This window comes from Heloderma suspectum, chromosome 5 (genome assembly GCF_057233095.1).
Source record: "Heloderma suspectum isolate Gila_16-S chromosome 5, 16-S_ref, whole genome shotgun sequence".
In the NCBI taxonomy this organism is placed as follows: domain Eukaryota; kingdom Metazoa; phylum Chordata; class Lepidosauria; order Squamata; family Helodermatidae; genus Heloderma; species Heloderma suspectum.
The window spans coordinates 232,764,374-232,783,955 of NC_139462.1; the positions used below are offsets into that span (position 1 = coordinate 232,764,374).

The 19,582-nt window shown below is 47.8% G+C and overlaps 1 protein-coding gene across 6 annotated transcripts in view; it reads right to left on the bottom strand.

The window, feature by feature from the left end:
• The window catches only part of LOC146345329 (uncharacterized), a 22,504-nt gene continuing 2,922 nt past the window's right edge, over nucleotides 1-19,582 (bottom strand). For 4 of the 6 annotated variants that reach the window (XM_084860029.1, XM_084860030.1, XM_084860035.1 and 1 more), the window contains 2 exons: nucleotides 8,058-8,195; nucleotides 1-6,083 (listed from right to left, as the gene is read on the bottom strand). In XM_084860029.1, coding sequence (XP_084716155.1) covers nucleotides 2,464-6,083; nucleotides 8,058-8,195 — 3,758 coding nt within the window. In that variant the 3' untranslated portion in view covers nucleotides 1-2,463. Of the gene's footprint in view, nucleotides 6,084-8,057; nucleotides 8,196-8,495; nucleotides 8,646-19,582 lie in introns of all 6 variants that reach the window. The other 2 variants (XM_084860034.1, XM_084860032.1) reach the window with 2 other exon arrangements.

Here is a 19,582-nt window from a genome sequence, read left to right on the forward strand (position 1 = left end):
AAAGCTGAAAATATTTTTTACCAAGAAGTTAAAATAAAAGTACAAGATACATTTGAAAATATATTGAATGAGGAATAGATGTCATAAAGGAGATCAGTTAAAGCAGCTGACTGAAAAATTGTTGGCACCATTCCACTTGAGATACGTAGCGAATGCTTGGAAATGGTTATATAAAGGCTGAGTATGACTATATGGGTTTACAGTAGGGAAATGTGCTTACTACAGTAGGAAAAGAAATGACAGATGTAATTCCATGCCAGTGGCTGGGCAAGTCTGGGAAACTGAACTTACAGTTAGATTTCCCCCCCAAAAAATGAGATATAAGGGAAGCCTTACAGAGATGAAGAGATATCCACAAATCTCGTGAAAAATCCAGCATTTCTGAGCCAATGGTATAAAAATCTAAAGTAATTCATTCTGCAGTTCGCCCAAACCTTGCTCTTAGCTCAGCATTGCCAATCGTCCCACAGCTTCTCTTTACGTTACAGCAGCAGCCCTGTGTAACGGAGCGTGGGTTGCGCTGGACAACTGAAGGCAGCAGGCTGAGGTGATTTCAAGTGGAGAAATGGTGGCCGGGGGACGCTGCATCTTTCCTGCACTTGCTGCTTTCCCCATTTCATGGACGTGAGAACCACCTACACACAGTGCTTCTGTCCCGTGTGATTCAGTTGATTGTTCCTCATCCAGCCCTCTACTAGGGATGTACGAAAGTTCCGCCACGGATCTCGGGGAGGCCGAATGCCAGCGCATTCGGCCCCCTGAAATCGGTGGCGGAACGGCCCACCCCCCCGCCACCCCCCCGGGACGGGACTTACCTGGGGCGGATCTTCCTGGCGGCGGCGGCTCCGGCGGTGGTTCGGCAGCGGCGGCTGCGGCAGCCGGTCTTCCGACTGGCTGCCGCCGCCATTTCCAAGTTTAAAAAAAACAAAACAAAACATGATAGGCTACATAAAGATTTACGTAGCCTATCACAGCTAAATTTTTAAAAAACACCGTGATAGGCTACGTAAATGTTTACGCAGCCTATTACGGCTAATAAAAAACAAAAACAAAATGTGCGTATGCAAATGGCGGCGCTCATGGGCACCGCCATTTGCATTCCTTATTTTGGCACGTCTTCATCTACGTAAACATTTACGTAGACTAAGACGGCGAAAATAAGGGGAACGCAAATAGCGTAGACGCTACGCTATTTGCGTTCCCCTTATTTTCGCCGTCTTAGTCTACGTAAATGTTTACGTAGACTAAGACGTGCCAAAATAAGGAACGCAAATGGCGGCGCCCGTGGGCGCCATTTGTATACGCGCGTGTTTGTTTGTTTTTTAATCAGCCGTGATAGGCTACGTAAACATTTATGTAGCCTATCACGGCTGACTGCAGGGACACAAACGGCGGCGGCTATGGCCGCCGCCATTTGCGTCCCTGCTAGCCAGCGGCCAGATGTCCGGCTGCTGGCGGAGCCGGCCAGCGGCTCCGCAGACCTGCTGCGGAGCACAGCCGGCCGGCCAGGATTCCGGGGGGGGGGAGGAACGGAGCGCCTCCCCCCCCGGCGAGGATTCCGGGGGGAGGGACGGAACACCTCCCCCCGCACCATCAGCATAATCCCCGAAAGGTAAGTGATTTTCGTACATCCCTACCCTCTACCGAATTCAGGTGCTGGTGTTGCCACACCGGTTTCTTTATGGAAGTCATGGGCACAGAGTCTCTATGGCTGATGGCCCGTCGTTACGGGCATTTAATTATGACTTGTATCCATGGGGACTCTCCAGCATTCTGGCCCACATGTTGAGCCTCCATGGATTCAGGAGGCTCTCCTCTTCAGACTGTCGCCCTCCAGAAACTGAGGGTGACAAACACAACAAGGGAGAGGGGTGGGCTTGGAACGCTCCTTCTCCCTTGCTCATTGATTTTAACTCCTTTTTTAATGCCTGCAAAGGGCTAGAGAGGAAGGGAAAAGAGCAATGAAAGGGTCCCACAATGACACATCAATTTGATCAGTAGGGTGACTGGGTGTGTGTCAAAGTGAATAACAAAATGATGGGCCATTGTGGGCAAGGATTCTTTAGAAAGTCTGAGACCCAGCGATATCACTGAGGAAAAATTCGCGCTCTCTGGAACCGGAAGTGGGGTACAACATAGTTAGGGTCTTTAGAAGGCAGTTGGAGTTGCCCTGTTTCTCCGCCTGTGTGACGTTCTGAAGGCAAAGGTGCCAGGGCCAAAACCCAAGAGTACAAAAAATACCAGGTGCAAGGGCTTAGCTGAAAGCTCTTGCTGCCAGGCACTGAGCATTAGGGGAGACCTTTCAACTTCTTAGAATGGGGGAAAAACTGCATGAAAGCCGGGAAACCACCAAATGATCAGTGGTAAGGGATAAGGGGACAAGGCTTGAGGTTCTACACTCCTTCTCTAGCAGATTACAGCCCCAGCCCCACCCCAACCTTCTGTGATGGCCCCATTAACCGGCTAAAAGAGGTGCTGTGATTTGGCCACAGGTCGGGGGTCCCCTCCTTTCTCTCCATAATTCCGGCACTGCCCCCTTGTTGAGGCATTAGATGGAACTCTTCCTTTTACGGACTTCAGCATCTCTATTCGTTCCTCAAACCCAGGCAGTAGTTCTTCTTCTTCTGAACTGATCAGCAGGTCAATGTATTCTGAAGTGGTCATTGGGTTGGGCTTTAAGGCAATTTCTTGCAGCTTCTGGAGATAAAGAGATGACTTCTCAAGAAGCTCTGCCAAGTCCTTTTCTGCTTTTTCAAATTCTTGGTGAAGCCACTCAAATGCCTTCTCTTCTGTCATTCGTTTTCCACAAGCTGCCTTGTACCTCTCCCTCAGATCTGTATAGCTGTGTTTTTCTTGTCTTATATAGTGACCCCACTGGAAGCGTTGACTGCGGTGGGCCATCCACTTACATTTGCCAGGGCAAACATTGCAGTGTTGGGAATACTTGTCCATAGCGGCACATTTCCATTTCTCACTGTTATCTTGAACCTGACAAGGATAATGACAGGTGAACTGACAATTCTGGCAGTTGGTTGCACCATATCTTGTATCACAGATGTCTTTCTTCACTGGGATAAATTTTTTCACCTCGTACTCAAAATTCCTGTTGGCCTCCATGTCACTCTGGTGCTTTTCAAGGGCTCTCTGTGTCTTCCTTAGCTCATCCATTTTCACGAGCGCCATTTTGATTTGGGGTTTTATGCCTTGCACAGCTGCCTCAAGCTCCTTCCGTACACTAAGAACATCTGCGGATAATGTTAGACTTTGAGGTTCTAAATCATTTAAGGACTGGAAAAACATTTCCATGCTCCTCCCCCCCATCTTCCAAAACATTTGATTGAAACGATAACTGTCCTCATCAGCTTGAACATTACTGGCAAAGAGAGCCGAGTTGTTGAACAGAAAGTGGACAGGGACTCCCTTAGCATCTTTAGCACAAGGCACATTGCCCGCCTTAATGGTCTCCAGTACAGGAGGTGTCCTCCCATCTGCAAAGGTGATCAGGATCTGAATGTTGTCTCTGATGTCCCTTCCAAAAATGGAGAGCACTGAATTAAACATATATTCCTGGGCTTGTGACAAACGAGCTTGCGAGGCCTGGACCACAAGGCAAACCGCATCAATGTGATCAGTGCCATCCTGGGTCAAGAAGAACTCCCTGATCTCCTCCAGTAGCATTCTGTCATGGCTCACGCCCCTTGTGTCTCCAAACCCTGGAGTGTCTATTATGGTTAGGGAATAGGGGACTTGCAAGCCCTGGTTCAGAGGGATTTCATAGGCAGTCAGTTTGTCCGTCCGGCTCTGAGCTCGGCTTCTCTTGGGGCCTTCTTGGATTACACTGAATCGGAAGTCGTCTTCCCATTGCACACCTAGGATGTGGTTGACCATCCCATTGAGAAGCGTGCTTTTTCCTGCTCCTGTTTCTCCCAGCAACATAATGAGTTTGTGATTGAGTAGAGGCTCCTCTTCTTTTCCAAACCTGTACCTTGTACAAGTTGACTTTGGATTACAAACTGACTTCTCCCATGTGAGGGCATATACTGAAGGCTGCCCTTTTCTCACTATACGGCTTGTTTGGCAGAGGGACTTGGCAATAGTTTTTGACTCTCCTCTGGGGTTTGGGACACATGTAGCGATATTATCCAGGAAGGGGTTAGGTGTTAAGATCTGAGAGCCCCCAACATTCTCCATTCCCCCCCTTGGGCTTTCTTGGCACGCATTTTTTTCGCCTTTATCCCCCTTAGGCGTTGATTTCTTTGTATAGTCTGTGGTTCTTTCCTCTGTGCTGGTGTCTTGATACCCTGACAAACCCACAGCTGCCTCCGCATTACTTTCTTTGGGGGCCCTGGGGGGGCTAGCAGGAAGGGTCCTCACAGCATGGCTGATATCACTGTTCTTGCTGAGCCCTGGTTTGCTCATGGCAGCATAGCGGAACTGATAATCAGTGTCTGGCCATAAGCCTTTTACTGTGATGGTTTCTTCTCTCCCATGGGTAACCTGAGACATCCAGTTCTCTTTCTCCATGATCCTGTATTCAAGCTGGTAGCAGGAGATTGCTTCTTTCCCACACTGTGCTGGAGTGAGTCTCAGCTGCACCCTGTCATGTGAGATTTCTTCAACCTCTATGGGAAGGGGTTTGGATGGAGGCTCAAATCTGGTTCCTTTGAGGTCTCCACTTCCATACAGGTAAATGGAAGCACCAGGATTGCTTTTATCTTGAATGGAGGCCACCACGAATTGGGTCTTCTTCCTGGACAGGTTGGCATTGGCAAAAGCTGAGAAGGACATGGCCATTTCCCTTGCTCTTTTGATGACAGCTGCCTCTTCATACCACTCTGTGGAGCTTTGACTACACCCATTTGAGTCATCCTGCTGCTTCAAGGAAGAGAGAGAGGCTTTCAGCTTGGAGAAATATGGCTCCTCTTCATGTAATGATGTGAACATGAATGCAACAACATAGTCAGTCCTCGGATCAAAGATCTTTTCGGACAGTTCCTGCTTAAGACAAATGGCTTCTGTCTCTTCTAGGGCTGAAAGGAGAGAATTCACAAAACTAATCTCTTGCTCCTTTTTATCCAAAAATCCACAGAGTCTTTGAGTGTTGAAGGGGGACCGTTTTTTCCATTTTAAGACCTCCTCCAGCTCCGTTTCCTCTTTCTTTCCTTCACGGATGGAGGGTACAATTTCTGCTAGCTGTTTCTGGAAAGCCTGCTTGTGTTGGTCACAGAGATCGCTGAATTGCTGGATTTTCTTCCTGATTTCAGGGAAGGTTTGGGCTGCAGGACTGTTCAAGAGGTCCTTGCATTGTGCATCTATTTCTATGAGGCCCTCCATCTCGTCCCGAATGTCGTAATGCAGGACATCGCGTATCTCATGGAAAGAGCTCGCATGTGGTATCAGAGGGGGTTTGAGGCCTAATTTCTTTAGTGGGTACAGACGGACATTGATGGGAACAGCCTTCTCTCCATGCGCACCCAGAAGTTTGGGGAGGCTAGTATGAATTTTCGTGGGATCTTGAAAAGCAACTGGATTGTTCTCCAGAGAGAAATCTCCATAAAACCCACACTTAAACATTTGGTTTTGTGATTTTTCTTCATCATCCATTTGGAGAGCTGATTTGCCTTGTGGTGGAAGCAGTGACATGTTATCTCCAGGCCTTCTCACTTTCTCTTTGCTATTTTCAGAAGAAGAAACCTCCTTCTCATATTCCATGAAGGCCTGGGCCCCGTACCGAACAGCACTAACCACATGAGAAGCCTCACACTCGCTTACAGCTGGGTAAGAGAAATGCTCAGGTCCAAAGGAGTTTAGAGACAGCCGTTCACGCTCCACACTTTCTGTAGCCAAGTACTTGTAGGTGGTGCTGTCCTGGTGTCTGGATTTCTTGGTGCTGAGCAGGTATTTTGCAGACCCGTTCACTTCAAACAAGCCGCAGAGGAGACTGGTCAGCAGGGATGGTTTGATACTCAGAGCAGCTGCCTTCGCTCCAATTGTGTTAGATGAAACTTTCTCCATTATATTGCTGAGTTGTATTGTTTTTTGAGCTTTCTTCTGATGTATCTCTGGGTCAAATAATGAATGTTCTGTAGCATCGAAAAGAAACATGTGGTTAATGGAGAGAAGAGACACATCCTTCCAATAATTGACTAATTGTCTGACGCACTGTAAAGGCAGCTTGCTATGTTCCTTTGTTCCTAAGAGATAGTCCTCAGGACTTTGGATATAAAATACTGGATATACTAATTGGGAATCAAAACCCCACAATCCGAACTAGGACATAAGCATGGAGTGCCCCACACAGGGAAGCACAGGAGCAGCTCCCAAATGGGGGGCGGGGTGCTAACAGAGCTTCTGCAGTCAGAAGGTACTAATCCAAACTTGCTGAAAGAAGATCTGTGCTCAGTGTGTGTCACGTACAACAGGGGGCCAAATTTCCCTAATGCTCCTACAGATGAAGAAGACCGTCGCCACTGAACCCTCCAGGAGGCAGCTGGCCTCCGTGCTGCTTCCCCAGCAAATGTACCGCTACCCCCACGAGTGAAGACTTTAACTGAGGTCGTTGGGTCTCTGTGACTGTGGGTGACTACCAATGATGTCATTGTGGGTGACTACCCATGATGGGCTATCATGTCATGAGACCCTGGACAGCTTTCTGCGGGGTGGGCGAATTCACAGAACAACCCCCAGTGCGTGGCTAGTCATCCATCATGGGTTAGCGTGTCGTGCGAACGCTAGTCACCCATCATGGGTTAGCGTGTCGTGTGAACGCACCCTTTGTCTCTCTCTACTGTCTCTTGAAAGACAGTAGACTGTGCACACACACACACACACACACACACACACAGGCAAACCCTCCCATACACCAATCCATTATGTTTTCCTTGTATTAAGAACTCTCCTGGCACGACCCTCTGAAGAGCTGGCGATGTTCTGCGGAACGACAATTCATCCTATGTCACTGGGAAGGTTGCTACGTTCTTTCTTATTTCGATGCAGACAAAGGGAAAGTTACGTTGGCCCAATTTTAAGATTAATTGGTTTTATTTAATTGCACTTGATTAGCTGTATCTTTCTTTTGCAAAAAGAATTGTATTGGTCTGTGACTGTAATGAACCATTCATTCATTCAATCCATTCTGTAGCTATAGCACACAGCAAGGCTGCAGTCCTGTGCACATCCACTGGATGTCGCTGTTGAGCTCAGCTGGGTACAGGCAGCATATTGATCTGTGATGTGGATTGCATGGCTGCGAGAAAAGAGTCTTGGGTTGCACTATTTTTTATGTATTTGAATCCTTTTTACCCAGCTCTCTAGCGGAAAAGGCTCCCAGAGTGGCTGATTCAAGGCCACAAACAGTGGGGTGTTGCTGGGATGCAACAGTATGATTGCAGGGGCGCATCATTGTTGCTAGGGTTCATAGCTCAGTGGCAGAGCCCATACTTTGCTTGCTGAAGGCCATTCCATATTCTCAGAACCAGAGCAGTGACGGCCTTGTTCCTTGTACACGTCTGGCACACTGCTCACAGCAGAGGAATAGAGCAGGGCCTCCAAATGTCTTAACAAGTACCACAGACTAAGAGGAGGATGAAGTAGAGCCTGGGAAAGAAGCTCTTTTCCTATGTGCTCCCAGCCAGAGGACAGGGCCCTACCATTGTCCTGAGAGGGTGAAGCTCTAGCAGCACCCCTATCTCCAGCAGAAGCCAAAGGATACAGAAACAGCCAAGGGCCCTTTATAAACAACCACCAGCTCCTCCAGGAAGGCAGGCCCAACAACAGTACAAGGATTGTCAGTCTACAAAGGTTTCAGGTGGCTTCAGCTCTCTGCTTAGACAACATTTCTCGATAGTTGCAGTAGAAGGAAGAGCTCCAGCTGGCATGGGCACTGGGAGCTGTCCATGGTCCTGACCTCTCCTTTAAGAGATGAAACCTGACTTTGCCTACTTTTGACTGTCTTGACCTGACATGGCCTCCCCAGGAAACTCCAGCTGACCGTGCCCACTTCCCCTGCAACTTCAAGCCCCAATGGAACAGGATACTTAATGGAACAGGATACCTACCTGAGAGAAGAGCATCCTTGTGGCAGTTGTACAGCATCCCCAGCTGGAATGGGCGGCCCAGGGCAGGTATCTCAATCACGTCATCTGGCCCAGACATTTTTCTAATGCAGCCACGTGTATCTCTCTTCCAGTGCTTGTCTGAAAGGCAGTGTTAGATTTTAAAGTGTTGTCAACCATAATGAAGCCTAAATCCTTTGAACTATATTGACCTAACATGCATTCCCTTAAGAGAGTGTTCTCTTATTCAGTATGCACAAAGATTCAGAAATGTGAACAATTTCCTCTTGTCCATGATAAACCAATTTATCACTGGTGTTAATGTTAAGGTAATCTCACTTTTTAAGGTTTCTCTGCAAGTCAGTTAATATTAGAAGTGACAAATTGATTACAGGTTATTAAATCCATTAGGGTATTTGAAAGAGGAAAGAGAAGACCTACAGTTAACACCAAGGCTCTCTTCACATCTTCACACCTGAGTTTTTCAGCAGGATCATTTTCCTTTAATCACTGGTTTTCACAGGAGCTTTAGATGCTGCTGCTGCTCTCCTGCTGCTATCTCACCACTTCCCCTCCTTCTTCCCGTGTTATCTGAGAACGGAGAAAACCCAGCATTTTCTGTGCTTATGACTGAAATCGCCATATCCGCCTTGTTGTGTATTTCCCCTTTAGCGCTTTGTCCTGCTTTGTGTGGGCGTGTGCTAGGGGGTGTTGCTGGGCAGTGCTGAATAACATTGTCATGACAACAAATTGGTGGGAAGGGGGGGCAGGTCACTGACCGGGCATCCAGTGACCGTTTCTGCCTCTCTCCCATTCCCCTACGGGCTCCGAGATCCCCTTGAACACAGCAATGCTTACTTCTGAGTAAACTCATTGGTTGTAAGGCTTTCCTTTCCTGGGAGTAAGTGCCATTGAATTCTGTGTGGCTTGCTTCTGGGTAGGCATGCATAGGAGTGCATCCCCTTCAGGGCATTTACTTGAAACTTCCCCCTCCCACTGACTTCACTGACTGCTTCTTCTCCCTTTTGCTCACCAGTTTGATGGGCTTTTTTCCTCCCAGGGTGGATGGGGGAGTCTCCCTTCTCAGCCACACAGGAGAAAGGCTTGACAGTTAGGATTTCAATGGATATTAAAAGTAGGGATGTACGAAAGTCACTTACCTTTCTGAAGGGTGACATTTGTGGGGGGGGGAGGTGCTCTGTCCCTTCCCCCGAAATTCTCTCTGGCTGGCTCCGCTCCGCGGACATTCCGCGGAGCCGCCAGCCGAGGCCGCCCGCAGCCGGACATCTGGGCGCTGGGCAGCCTGCAGGGACGCAAATGGTGGCTGCCGTAGCCGCCGCCATTTGCGTCCCTGTATTTTGCCGTGATAGGCTACGTAAATATTTACGTAACCTATCACGGCAAAAACAAAAACAAAAACAGTGAATGCAAATGGCGGCGGCCACGGCAGCCGCCATTTGCGTTCCCTTTTTTTTTGCCGTACTAGCTTACGTAAATATTTACATAGGCTAAAATGGCAAAAAAAAGGGAACGCAAATGGCGGCCGCCGCAGCCGCCGCCATTTGCGTTCACTTAGTTGAACCGTGATAGGCTACGTAAGTATTTATCACGGCTTCTATATGGATATGTATCTATCACGGCTTCTATATGGAAGAAGCGAATGGCGGCCGCAGATGCAGATGCCATTCGCAAGTCAGCGCGGACGGCAGCAGGTAGGTGCTGGGCCCATTTCGCGGGGTGGGGGGGCGGGGGAGCTTCGTTCCGCCATGGATTTTGGGGGGCCGATTGCACTGGCATTCGGCCTCACCGAGATCCATGGTGGAATTCTCTGACATCCCTAATTAAAAGTGCCTCTTCTCCTCCCTTGAATAAATTCATCATGCAGAACTTGGAATGGTCATTTTTAATAGTTTCCTTTTGGGGTGTGGAGTTGTTTTAAATAAGGCAGGAATGCTGAGCTGGTTTTCTATAGTACTCCCTCCCACGTAGCCAGCCACTATCTCTTCTCCTAGCCCACCTTGCAGGGTCGTTGGGAATCCAGAATAAGGGGGAAGAGTAAATGAGAAGGAACTCTCTTTCTGATCTTAAAGTGTGGGCAGGCTGATAAGGGTGTAGGTGGTCCTTCAAGTAACTTGGTCCCAAACCATTTAAGGCTTTAAAGGTCAAAACCAGCACTTTGAATTGGGCTCAGAAACACACTGGTAACCAGTGCAGCTGGCGCAGTATAGGCATTGTTCAAATTGCCTTGTCCCCACCAATACTCGGGTGGCCACATTCTGCACGAGCTGGAGTTTCTGAACCGTCTTCAAAGGCAGCCCCACATATAGCACATTACAGTAGTCCAGCCTGGACATCACTAGTGTGTGGATAACTGAGGCAAGCTCCGTCCTCTCCAGATAGGGCTGCAGTTGGCATACCAGCCGAAGCTGGTAAAAAGCACTCCTGGTCACTGCAGCCACCTGGGCTTCCCCAGTTAGCTCAGAGTCCAGGCTGCAAACTTGGTCTTTTGGGAGAGTGAAACCGCGTCTAAGACCAGTTGTAAACCTCCATCTGAAGTAGTTGGTTTCCCAAACAACGGTACCCCTGTCTTGTCTCGATTAGGTTTCAGCCTGTTCACCCTCATCCACCCCAAAACAGCCTCCAGACACCGGTCCAAGAGTTCCACAGCCTCCCTGGGATGTGCAGATGGAAACGAGAGGTAGAGCTGAGTATCCTCTGCACACTGCTGACGTTTCAGCCCAAACCTCCTGATGACTTCCCCCAGCGGATTCATGTAAATGTTGAGAAGCATGGGGGACAAGATAGAACTTTGCAGCACCCCACAGGCTTATGGCCATGGGGTGGAACAGACATCCCCCAGCACCACTTTCTGACACCTCTCAGAATATAATCCAAATTCAGGAGGAGTTGGGGTTAGCATAGGAGGAGTTAAGCTCTGTCTGACATTCTTCCCTCAGAAGGCCCCACTCTACTGCAAGACGGCGATCCGAGGCGTCAGAACGGGCTGGGGGAATGGGGTTGGGGGGAAGCAATTCTGGAAGAACACAAGACGAGACCTGCCAGATCAGACCAAAGATTTATGTCATCCAGCATGGGACTAAATAAATGCCCAGATGCCCCTGGGAAGCCTCCAAGCAGGACATGAGCGCAACAGCACCCTCCTGCTCGTGTTTGCCAGCAGCTGGTCTTCAGAGGCCTCTGGTACTGGAGGTAATATGTAGCCATCATGACTAGCAGCCATTGGCAGCTTTATCCTCCACAAAACCTATACCTGCTGGGTGTCAGGAGGTCACCCCTGCCACCTTCTGAAATCCTCAGGTAGCCAGAATCAGCACGCAGACAATAGGGCTCTTTTCCAAGGCTTTATTCCCTTCAACCTAATGACGTTTACAGATGCTAATTGCTTAATCCTATGAGTGAGACGTAAGAGAGCTGCCTACTCGGGGGTTCTAACCTTCGGAATCAGTTGATCTCCATTTGGAGGGGAAGGCGGGAAACGTCTGTACTTATGGGCTAGGAGGAGAGAGTCCACCCTTTTCCCATGGCGTCGCGCCAAGCGGGCTGAGCGCCTCCTCTCAGCACTCGCCATCTCCCGCTTGACACTGTGCCGGCGCCTAGCATCCAGAAACTGCTGTTGCGCCTCCCTCTCCCTGCCAAGGTCACTATCACTCTCAGGAATGTGTACCGGGAGGGGCTCTCCCCCTGGCTGCTCCTCTGAACGGTGCACGGGTTCCTCTCCCGCGGTTTCTGTCTCTTCCTCAGAATCAGAACTGCTTTGGGGCTCTCTGGGCTCCGATCCAACCCTGACACTGGGCAAGGATAGGATCATTCCTAACCTCCCTTGTACCATCAGCGGCACCCAAGGCTACACATGAACCTTTCCCTTGTGCTGCTGGAATGATGCTCCTGCTGGTGGGACATGCTGCTGCCGGCAGGGTGCTACTAGTGCCACAGGCTAAAGCAGGCAGGGGTGATGGCAGGGAAGTTCATTCGGAAGGAGCTCCTGTCATTGCGCTCGCAAAAGACGGGCAACTGAGAACCCCAAAAGCCCCAAAGAACAATCCCCAGCCATTCCCTGTCCTCTTCCTTAGCACCCCCAAGCTGTGCAGAGCACGCAAAGATGCAAAACCACGGAATGTTTCTCCTTCCCCCTGGGAATACATGGAAATTGTATGCTGGCTAAACAACCCCCCCCCCACTCTAAAGGTAGGAGAAGTATTCCCCACACAGAGGGCGCTGGGTAGCATGGCCTGGAGATTGCACAAAGGATCCCCCTGTTGATCACAGACCACCAGCCGCAGGTAATATCCCATCATGCACCACTAAAGGCAACGGGGAACAGAGCTAGCTTGTGCATGGTGTGTACCACAGACGTCTCTCCACCCAGAGGGACTGCCGACCGAACACCCGTGGCTCAGCCTCCTTGTGGATCAGAGCCAGGGCACATGGAGCAGAAGAGGCAGCCACCTCAGACAGGGAGCTTCTAGACAGAGGGCTCCCGGCACGACCAGTCAAAAGACATTGTGCGCTATTCTGTCTTTCCCTCAACAGAAGTTTGTGGTAAGAAAAAAGGCGGAACATGCGGTGGGAAACAGAAGAAGACGCCATCTGGAGCCCTCATAAAAGTCTGTGTTTGAAGCAAGGTGATTGCACAGTAAGAGTCTTGTCTGGAACCGCCCAGAGTTCCAATGCAAGTTCCTACATAGGATGAATGAACATTGACTTAATTGCAATATTATCTCCTCCAGCAGGTGAATGAATTGCCAGTCACAGATGTCAAGGGGTTACCAGTTGAGTGCAAACCCATTGGAAGAGTGGGAGGTGGGGTGTGTGGAATGGAAAGCCCCTCAATTAGGGATGGGGAACCTCTCCATCAAGGGTGGCACCATTTGTCAATCACTCACTCATTGACCCCTGTTGAGCACCTTGTCGGAAATATTCCCTCTTGGAACTGCTATCTATCCATCACTCCCCCCATGCCTCTCTTGCTTCTCCACAGGCAAAAGGCAGCCACTCAATACTCAAATGGGGGGGGGGGAATGTTCCCCACCCAGCACCTTGCAGATGATAAGCAGGGCCTAAAACAGTGCAGGCACCCACCTTTCCACACCAACTAAATCTAACTTTTTATCAATGGTTAATGGATGCATTTGGACCAGACCCCTCCCTATTTTGCAAGGAATGGAACAGGGAATTCAAAAACCCAGTACCCCATTCCAGTGGAAAACAGCACTGTCCTGTGTATGACATTCAATCTGAGATACAAAGTTATGGTTCATACAGCAAAAATTATTGGTTTGCTCTTATTGGCCACCACTGTGCTTATTTAAGAAACAAAACTCTCTGCCCTTCCCCTAATTGCCGGCAAGTTCCTGTAATTGTTCATATGGCATGGCACTGTTGCCTGTTCATTCACTCATTTTGGCTAGATATTTCTACTAGAACCAACCTAACCCTGGCAACTGAATTACAACTTTCAGATATTTACCTACCGTATGGACTTTAAGCCTGATCAATGAAGATGCACGAGCTCTGCCCTGTTAGTGGCTCAGCAACTTATTTTGCACGTCTGGAAATATAAATGTGGCCCATTTATTCATCAATGGACCAAAGTTCTCTCTTCACTGGCAATCCACAAGATGGTATCCTACAAGCGACTTCAAAAGACGGAGACGTAGGGTTGGATCCCAACTCAGTTTAGAGTAGACCCATGGAAATCAATGGGGCAAGTAAGTCATGATTAACTTAAGGTCCATTGATTTCAGTGGGTCTATTCTAAGCATAACTAGGTCTGGATCCAACCTGTATCAAGACATCTGGCAAGTGTGTACTGATATCTATGCCTGATTTGCTACTAACACCTATGCCTAACTTGTTACTAACACCATTCAGAAGGTTAAATGAGTTCTAAGCAGTTTGGGGACCACCACTAGGTTTGTTGGCATCCCCTCAAGATGAAGAGGAATGCTCCTGATTTTCCTTGAAGGCAGTTGTGCAGAATCCCATCCTGTGACAATGCATTTCTACTGCCCATTGATTTCTGTTAGTCCGTTTGAATATGGCCCCCTGAAGACCACTGTGTAAACTCTTGACCGACAAACTGATTGACAATCTGTGCTCTTGACAGTACGGAATTCTGAAGGCTGCCTGCTGTCATCTTTTTCCGCAAAGACAAATAGGTTGAATACACACAAACTGAGCAATGAAGAATATAGCCGCTGTGATCCTGACAAGCTGTTCTCTGGGGAAACATGCCCCTTGCAATTTGCTTGCATCTCAGGGGCCAAACTCTGCATCCTATACTAGTGCAAACAGAGCAATATGCTATCACCTAACTAAATACATTTTTTTCAAATTATGGAAGAGGGCATTTTTATTATGATTCTACCAAGGCATAAGTATTGTTTTGGTGAATTTCTTTTTCAGATCTGGGAGCAGCTCACAACTGCTTCCCCCCTAGAGGAAAGAAAAGGTTCTGTTTTCTAAGAAGGGAGGTGCATTTATTGGGTTCCAGTTCAATCTCTGCTTGCTGCTGCTTGTTACATTGAAAACTGGAGACCCAGGTAGAAGAACGGAAAAAGAAAAAGAAGGTTGCAGAAGAGGTAAAAGGGAGTGTTTCTGTGTTGCCAAGAACAACAACAATATGAACTGGAATTAATCCGGTCATAATAAATCAGCAAGATCAGTTTGTGGATACTGAATCAGAGAGAGATTAAAGCAGCTGGCAGAACTGTAATAGAATGCCCAACAGCTGTTCTTATATTTGCTTTTTGAATGTTGATGACTGGTTTGGGATTCTATTGCATACGTTTATTTAGATGTATTATTATTATTTTATTTCATTTGAATGGTTTTATTCCTGATGTAATGCACCCTGAGAATATGATTGAAGAGTGATATTAAAATACTTCTAATAAATACATAAATGCATCCTTTTAAAACTATTCATTGATTACTACTCTTGTGTAGCTAATATACTTAGGAAAGGAGAGGTTCCTCCTGTGCAAGCACCGGGTCATTGCTGACCCCTAGAGGGACGCTGCTTGCGCTGGCGTTTTCATGGCAGACCACAGCGGGGTGGTTTGCCATTGCCTTCCCCAGTCATGACTGCCTTTCCCCCAGCAAGCTGGGTGCTCATTTTACCGACCTGATGGAGGGCTGAGTCGACCTGAGCCGGCTACCCGAGACGCGGTTTCTGCTGCGATCGAACTCAGGTCATGGGGAGTTTCGGTTGCAATACTGCTGCCTACCACTCTGCGCCACACGAGGCTCTGTGTTTATACTTAGCTATGTATTTATTCCCCCATCATGGATCACTGCCTTGTTGTGGCGAAGGGGCTTGCGTAACTCAGTGAAGCCATAAGCTATGCCGTGCAGGGCCACCCAAGACGGACAGGTCATGGCAGAGAGTTCTGACAAAATGTGGTCCACTGGAGAAGGAAATGCCAACCCACTCCAGTATTCTTGCCAAGAAAACCCCATGGAACGTATCACAAGGCTAAAAGAGATGACGCCGCAAGATGAGCCCCTCAGGTCGGAAGGTGTCCAATATGCTACTGGGGAAGAGCAGAGGGTATTTCCAAGTAGCGCCAGAAAGAGTGAAGCGGCTGGGCCAAAGCCGAAAGGACACTCAGCTGTGGATGTGTCTGGTGGTGAAAAGAAAATCCGATGCTGTAAAGAACAATATTGTTTCGGAACCTAGAATGTCAGATCAATGAATCAAGGTAAGCTGGAGGTGGTCAACATGAGATGGCAAGATTGAGAACCGCTGTCTATTCTCTTTGAGAAATCATGGAGGACAGGGGAAGTGCCAGATGACTGGAGGAGGGCTAACGTTGTCCCTATCTTCAAAAAGGGTAAAAAGGAGGAACCTGGGAACTACAGACCAGTCAGTCCGACATCAATCCCTGGGAAAATTCTGGAGCAGATCATAAAGCAATCCATCTGGAAGCACCTTGACAACAATGCCGTGATTACTCGAAGCCAACATGGATTTGTCAAAAACAAGTCCTGCCAGACAAATCTGATCTCATTTTTTGATCAAGTAACCTCCCTTGTAGACCGTAGGAATGCTGTAGACATCATATACCTTGACTTCAGCAAAGCTTTTGACAAAGTGCCCCATGATATCCTGATGAGCAAACTAGCTCAAAGTGGGCTAGATGAAACAACGATCCGGTGGATCCACAGTTGGCTACAGAATCGGACTCATAAAGAGTGCTTATCAATGGGACCTTCTCAAACTGGGGAGAGGTAACGAGTGGGGTACCGCAGGGCTCAGTCCTGGGCCCAGTGCTCTTCAACATTTTTATGAATGACTTGGAGGAGGAAGTGCAGGGAATGCTGATCAAATTTGCAGATGACACAAAATTGGGAGGGATAGCTAATACTTTGGAAGACAGAAATAAAATTCAAAGTGATCTGGATAGACTGGAGCGCTGGGCAGAAAACAACAGAATGACATTTAATAGGGACAAATGCCAAGTTCTGCACCTAGGAAAAAGAAACCAAATGCACAGTTACAAGATGGGGGATACGTGGCTCAACCACACTACAAGCGAGAAGGTTCTTGGAATTGTTGTCGATCACAAGCTGAATATGAGCCAACCATGTGATGTGGCTGCAAAAAAGGCAAATGCTCATTTGTGCTGCATTAATAGAAGCATCGCTTCCAAATCCCGGGAAGTACTAGTTCCCCTCTACTCAGCACTGGTTAGGCCTCATCTGGAGTAAGTACTGTGTCCAGTTCTGGGCACCACACTTTAAGAAGGATGCAGACAAACTGGAGAGGGTTCAGAGGAGGGCAACAAAGATGATCAGGGGACTGGAAACAAAGCCCTATGAAGAGAGACTCAAAGAACTGGGCATGTTTAGCCTTGAGAAGAGAAGACTGAGGGGAGATATGATAGCACTCTTCAAGTATTTGAAAGGTTGTCACAGAGAAGAAGGCCAGGATCTCTTCTTGATCATCCCAGAGTGCAGGACACGGAATAATGGGCTCAAGTTACAGGAAGCCAGATTCCGGCTGAACATCAGGAAAAACGTCCTGACTGTAAGAGCAATACGACAATGGAACCGATTACCTGGGGAGGTGGTGGGCTCTCCCACACTGGTGGCCTTCAAGATGAGGCTGGACAGCCATTTGTCAGGGATGCTCTGACTTGGATTCCTGCATTGAGCAGGGGGTTGGACTCGATGGCCTTGTAGGCCCCTTCCAACCCTACTATTCTATGATTCTATGATCGACATCTTGGGAATCAGCGAACTAAAATGGACAGGCATGGGCGAATTTAATTCAGGTGACCATCATATCTACTATTGTGGCCAAGAATCCCTTAGAAGAAATGGAGTAGCACTCCTAGTCAACAAAAGGGTGGGAAAAGCAGTACTGGGGCACAATCTTAAAAATGATAGAATGATCTCAGTACGAATCCAAGGCAAACCATTCCACATCACAGTAATTCAAGTCTATGCCCCAACCACTGATGCCGAAGAAGCTGAGGTTGATCGGTTCTATGAAGACCTCCAACACCTTCTAGAACTAACACCAAAAAAAGATGTCCTCTTCATCATAGGGGATTGGAATGCTAAAGTAGGAAGTCAAGAAATCACCGGGATAACAGGCAGGCATGGCCTTGGTGTACAAAATGAAGCAGGACAAAAGCTAATAGAGTTTTGCCAAGAGAACACGCTGATCGTAGCAAACACTCTTTTCCAACAGCACAAGAGACGACTCTACACATGGACATCACCAGATGGTCAATATCGAAATCAGATTGATTATGTCCTTTGCAACCAAAGATGGAGAAGCTCCATACACTCAGTCAAAACAAGACCTGGAGCTGACTGTGGCTCAGATCATGAGCTTCTTGTTGCAAAATTTCGGCTTAAATTGAAGAACGTAGGGAAAGCCACTAAACCATTCAGGTATGACCTCAATCGTATCCCTTATGAATATACAGTGGAGGTGAGGAATAGATTTCAGGGATTAGACCTGATAGACAGAGTGCCTGAGGAACTATGGACGGAGGTCCGTAACATTGTTCAGGAGGCAGCAACGAAATCCATCCCAAAGAAAAAGAAATGCAAGAAAGCCAAGTGGCTGTCTGATGAGGCTTTACAAGTAGCTGACTTGGAAGCGAAAAGCAAGGGAGAAAGGGGAAGATATATCCAACTGAATGCAGAGTTCCAGAGAATAGCAAGGAGAGACAAGAAGGCCTTCTTAAATGAACAATGCAAGGAAATCGAGGAAAACAAAAGAATGGGAAAGACTAGAGATCTCTTCAAGAAAATCGGAGATCTCAAGGGAACGTTTTGTGCAAAGACGGGCATGATAAAGGACAAAGAAGGCAGGGACCTCACAGAAGCAGATGAGATTAAGAAGAGGTGGAAAGAATACACAGAAGACCTATACAGGAAAGATCTTAATGTCCTTGATAGCCATGATAGTAATGTCCTTGATAGCCATGATAGTGCGGTCACTGAACTTGAGCCGGACATCCTCGAGAGTGAAGTCAAGTGGGCCTTAGGAAGCATTAGTAACAACAAAGCTAGCGGAGATGACAGTATTCCAGCTGAGCTATTTAAAATCCTAAAAGATGATGCTGTTAAAGTGCTGCATTCAATATGCCAACAAATTTGGAACACTCAGCAATGGCCGCAAGCCTGGAAAAGGTCAGTTTACATTCCAATTCCAAAGAAGGGCAACGCCAAAGAGTGTTCAAACTACCGCACAATTGCGCTCATTTCACATGCCAGCAAGGTGATGCTCAAAATCCTACAAGCTAGGCTTCAGCAGTATGCGAACTGAGAACTACCGGAAGTACAAGCTGGGTTTCGAAGAGGCAGAGGAACTAGAGATCAAATCGCCAACATTCGCTGCATCATGGAGAAAGCAAGAGAATTCCAGAAAAACGTCTCTTTCTGCTTCATTGACTACGCTAAAGCCTTTGATGGTGTGGATCACAACAAACTGTGGCAAATTCTTAAAGTGATGGGAGTACCAGACCACCTTACCTGTCTCCTGAGAAACCTGTATGAGGGTCAAGAAGCAACAGTAAGAACCGGACATGGAACAACCGAGTGGTTCAAAATTGGGAAAGGAGTACGACAAGGCTGCATATTGTCACCCTGCTTATTTAACTTATATGCAGAGTACATCATGAGAAATGCCGGGTTGGATGAATCAGAGGTCGGAATTAAGGTTGCTGGGAGAATGATCAACAACCTCCGATATGCAGACGATACCACCCTAATGGCAGAAAGTGAAGAGGATCTAAAGAGCCTCTTGTTGAGGGTGAAAGAGGAGAGTGCAAAAGCTGGTTTGAAACTCAACATTAAAAAAATGAAGATCATGGCATCTGGCCCCATCACTTCTTGGCATATGGAAGGGGAAGAAATGGAAGCAGTGGCAGATTTTATTTTCTTGGGCTCCAAGATCACCGCAGATGGTGACTGCAGCCATGAAATTAAAAGACGCTTGCTCCTTGGGAGGAAAGCTATGGCAAACCTAGACAGCATAGTAAGAA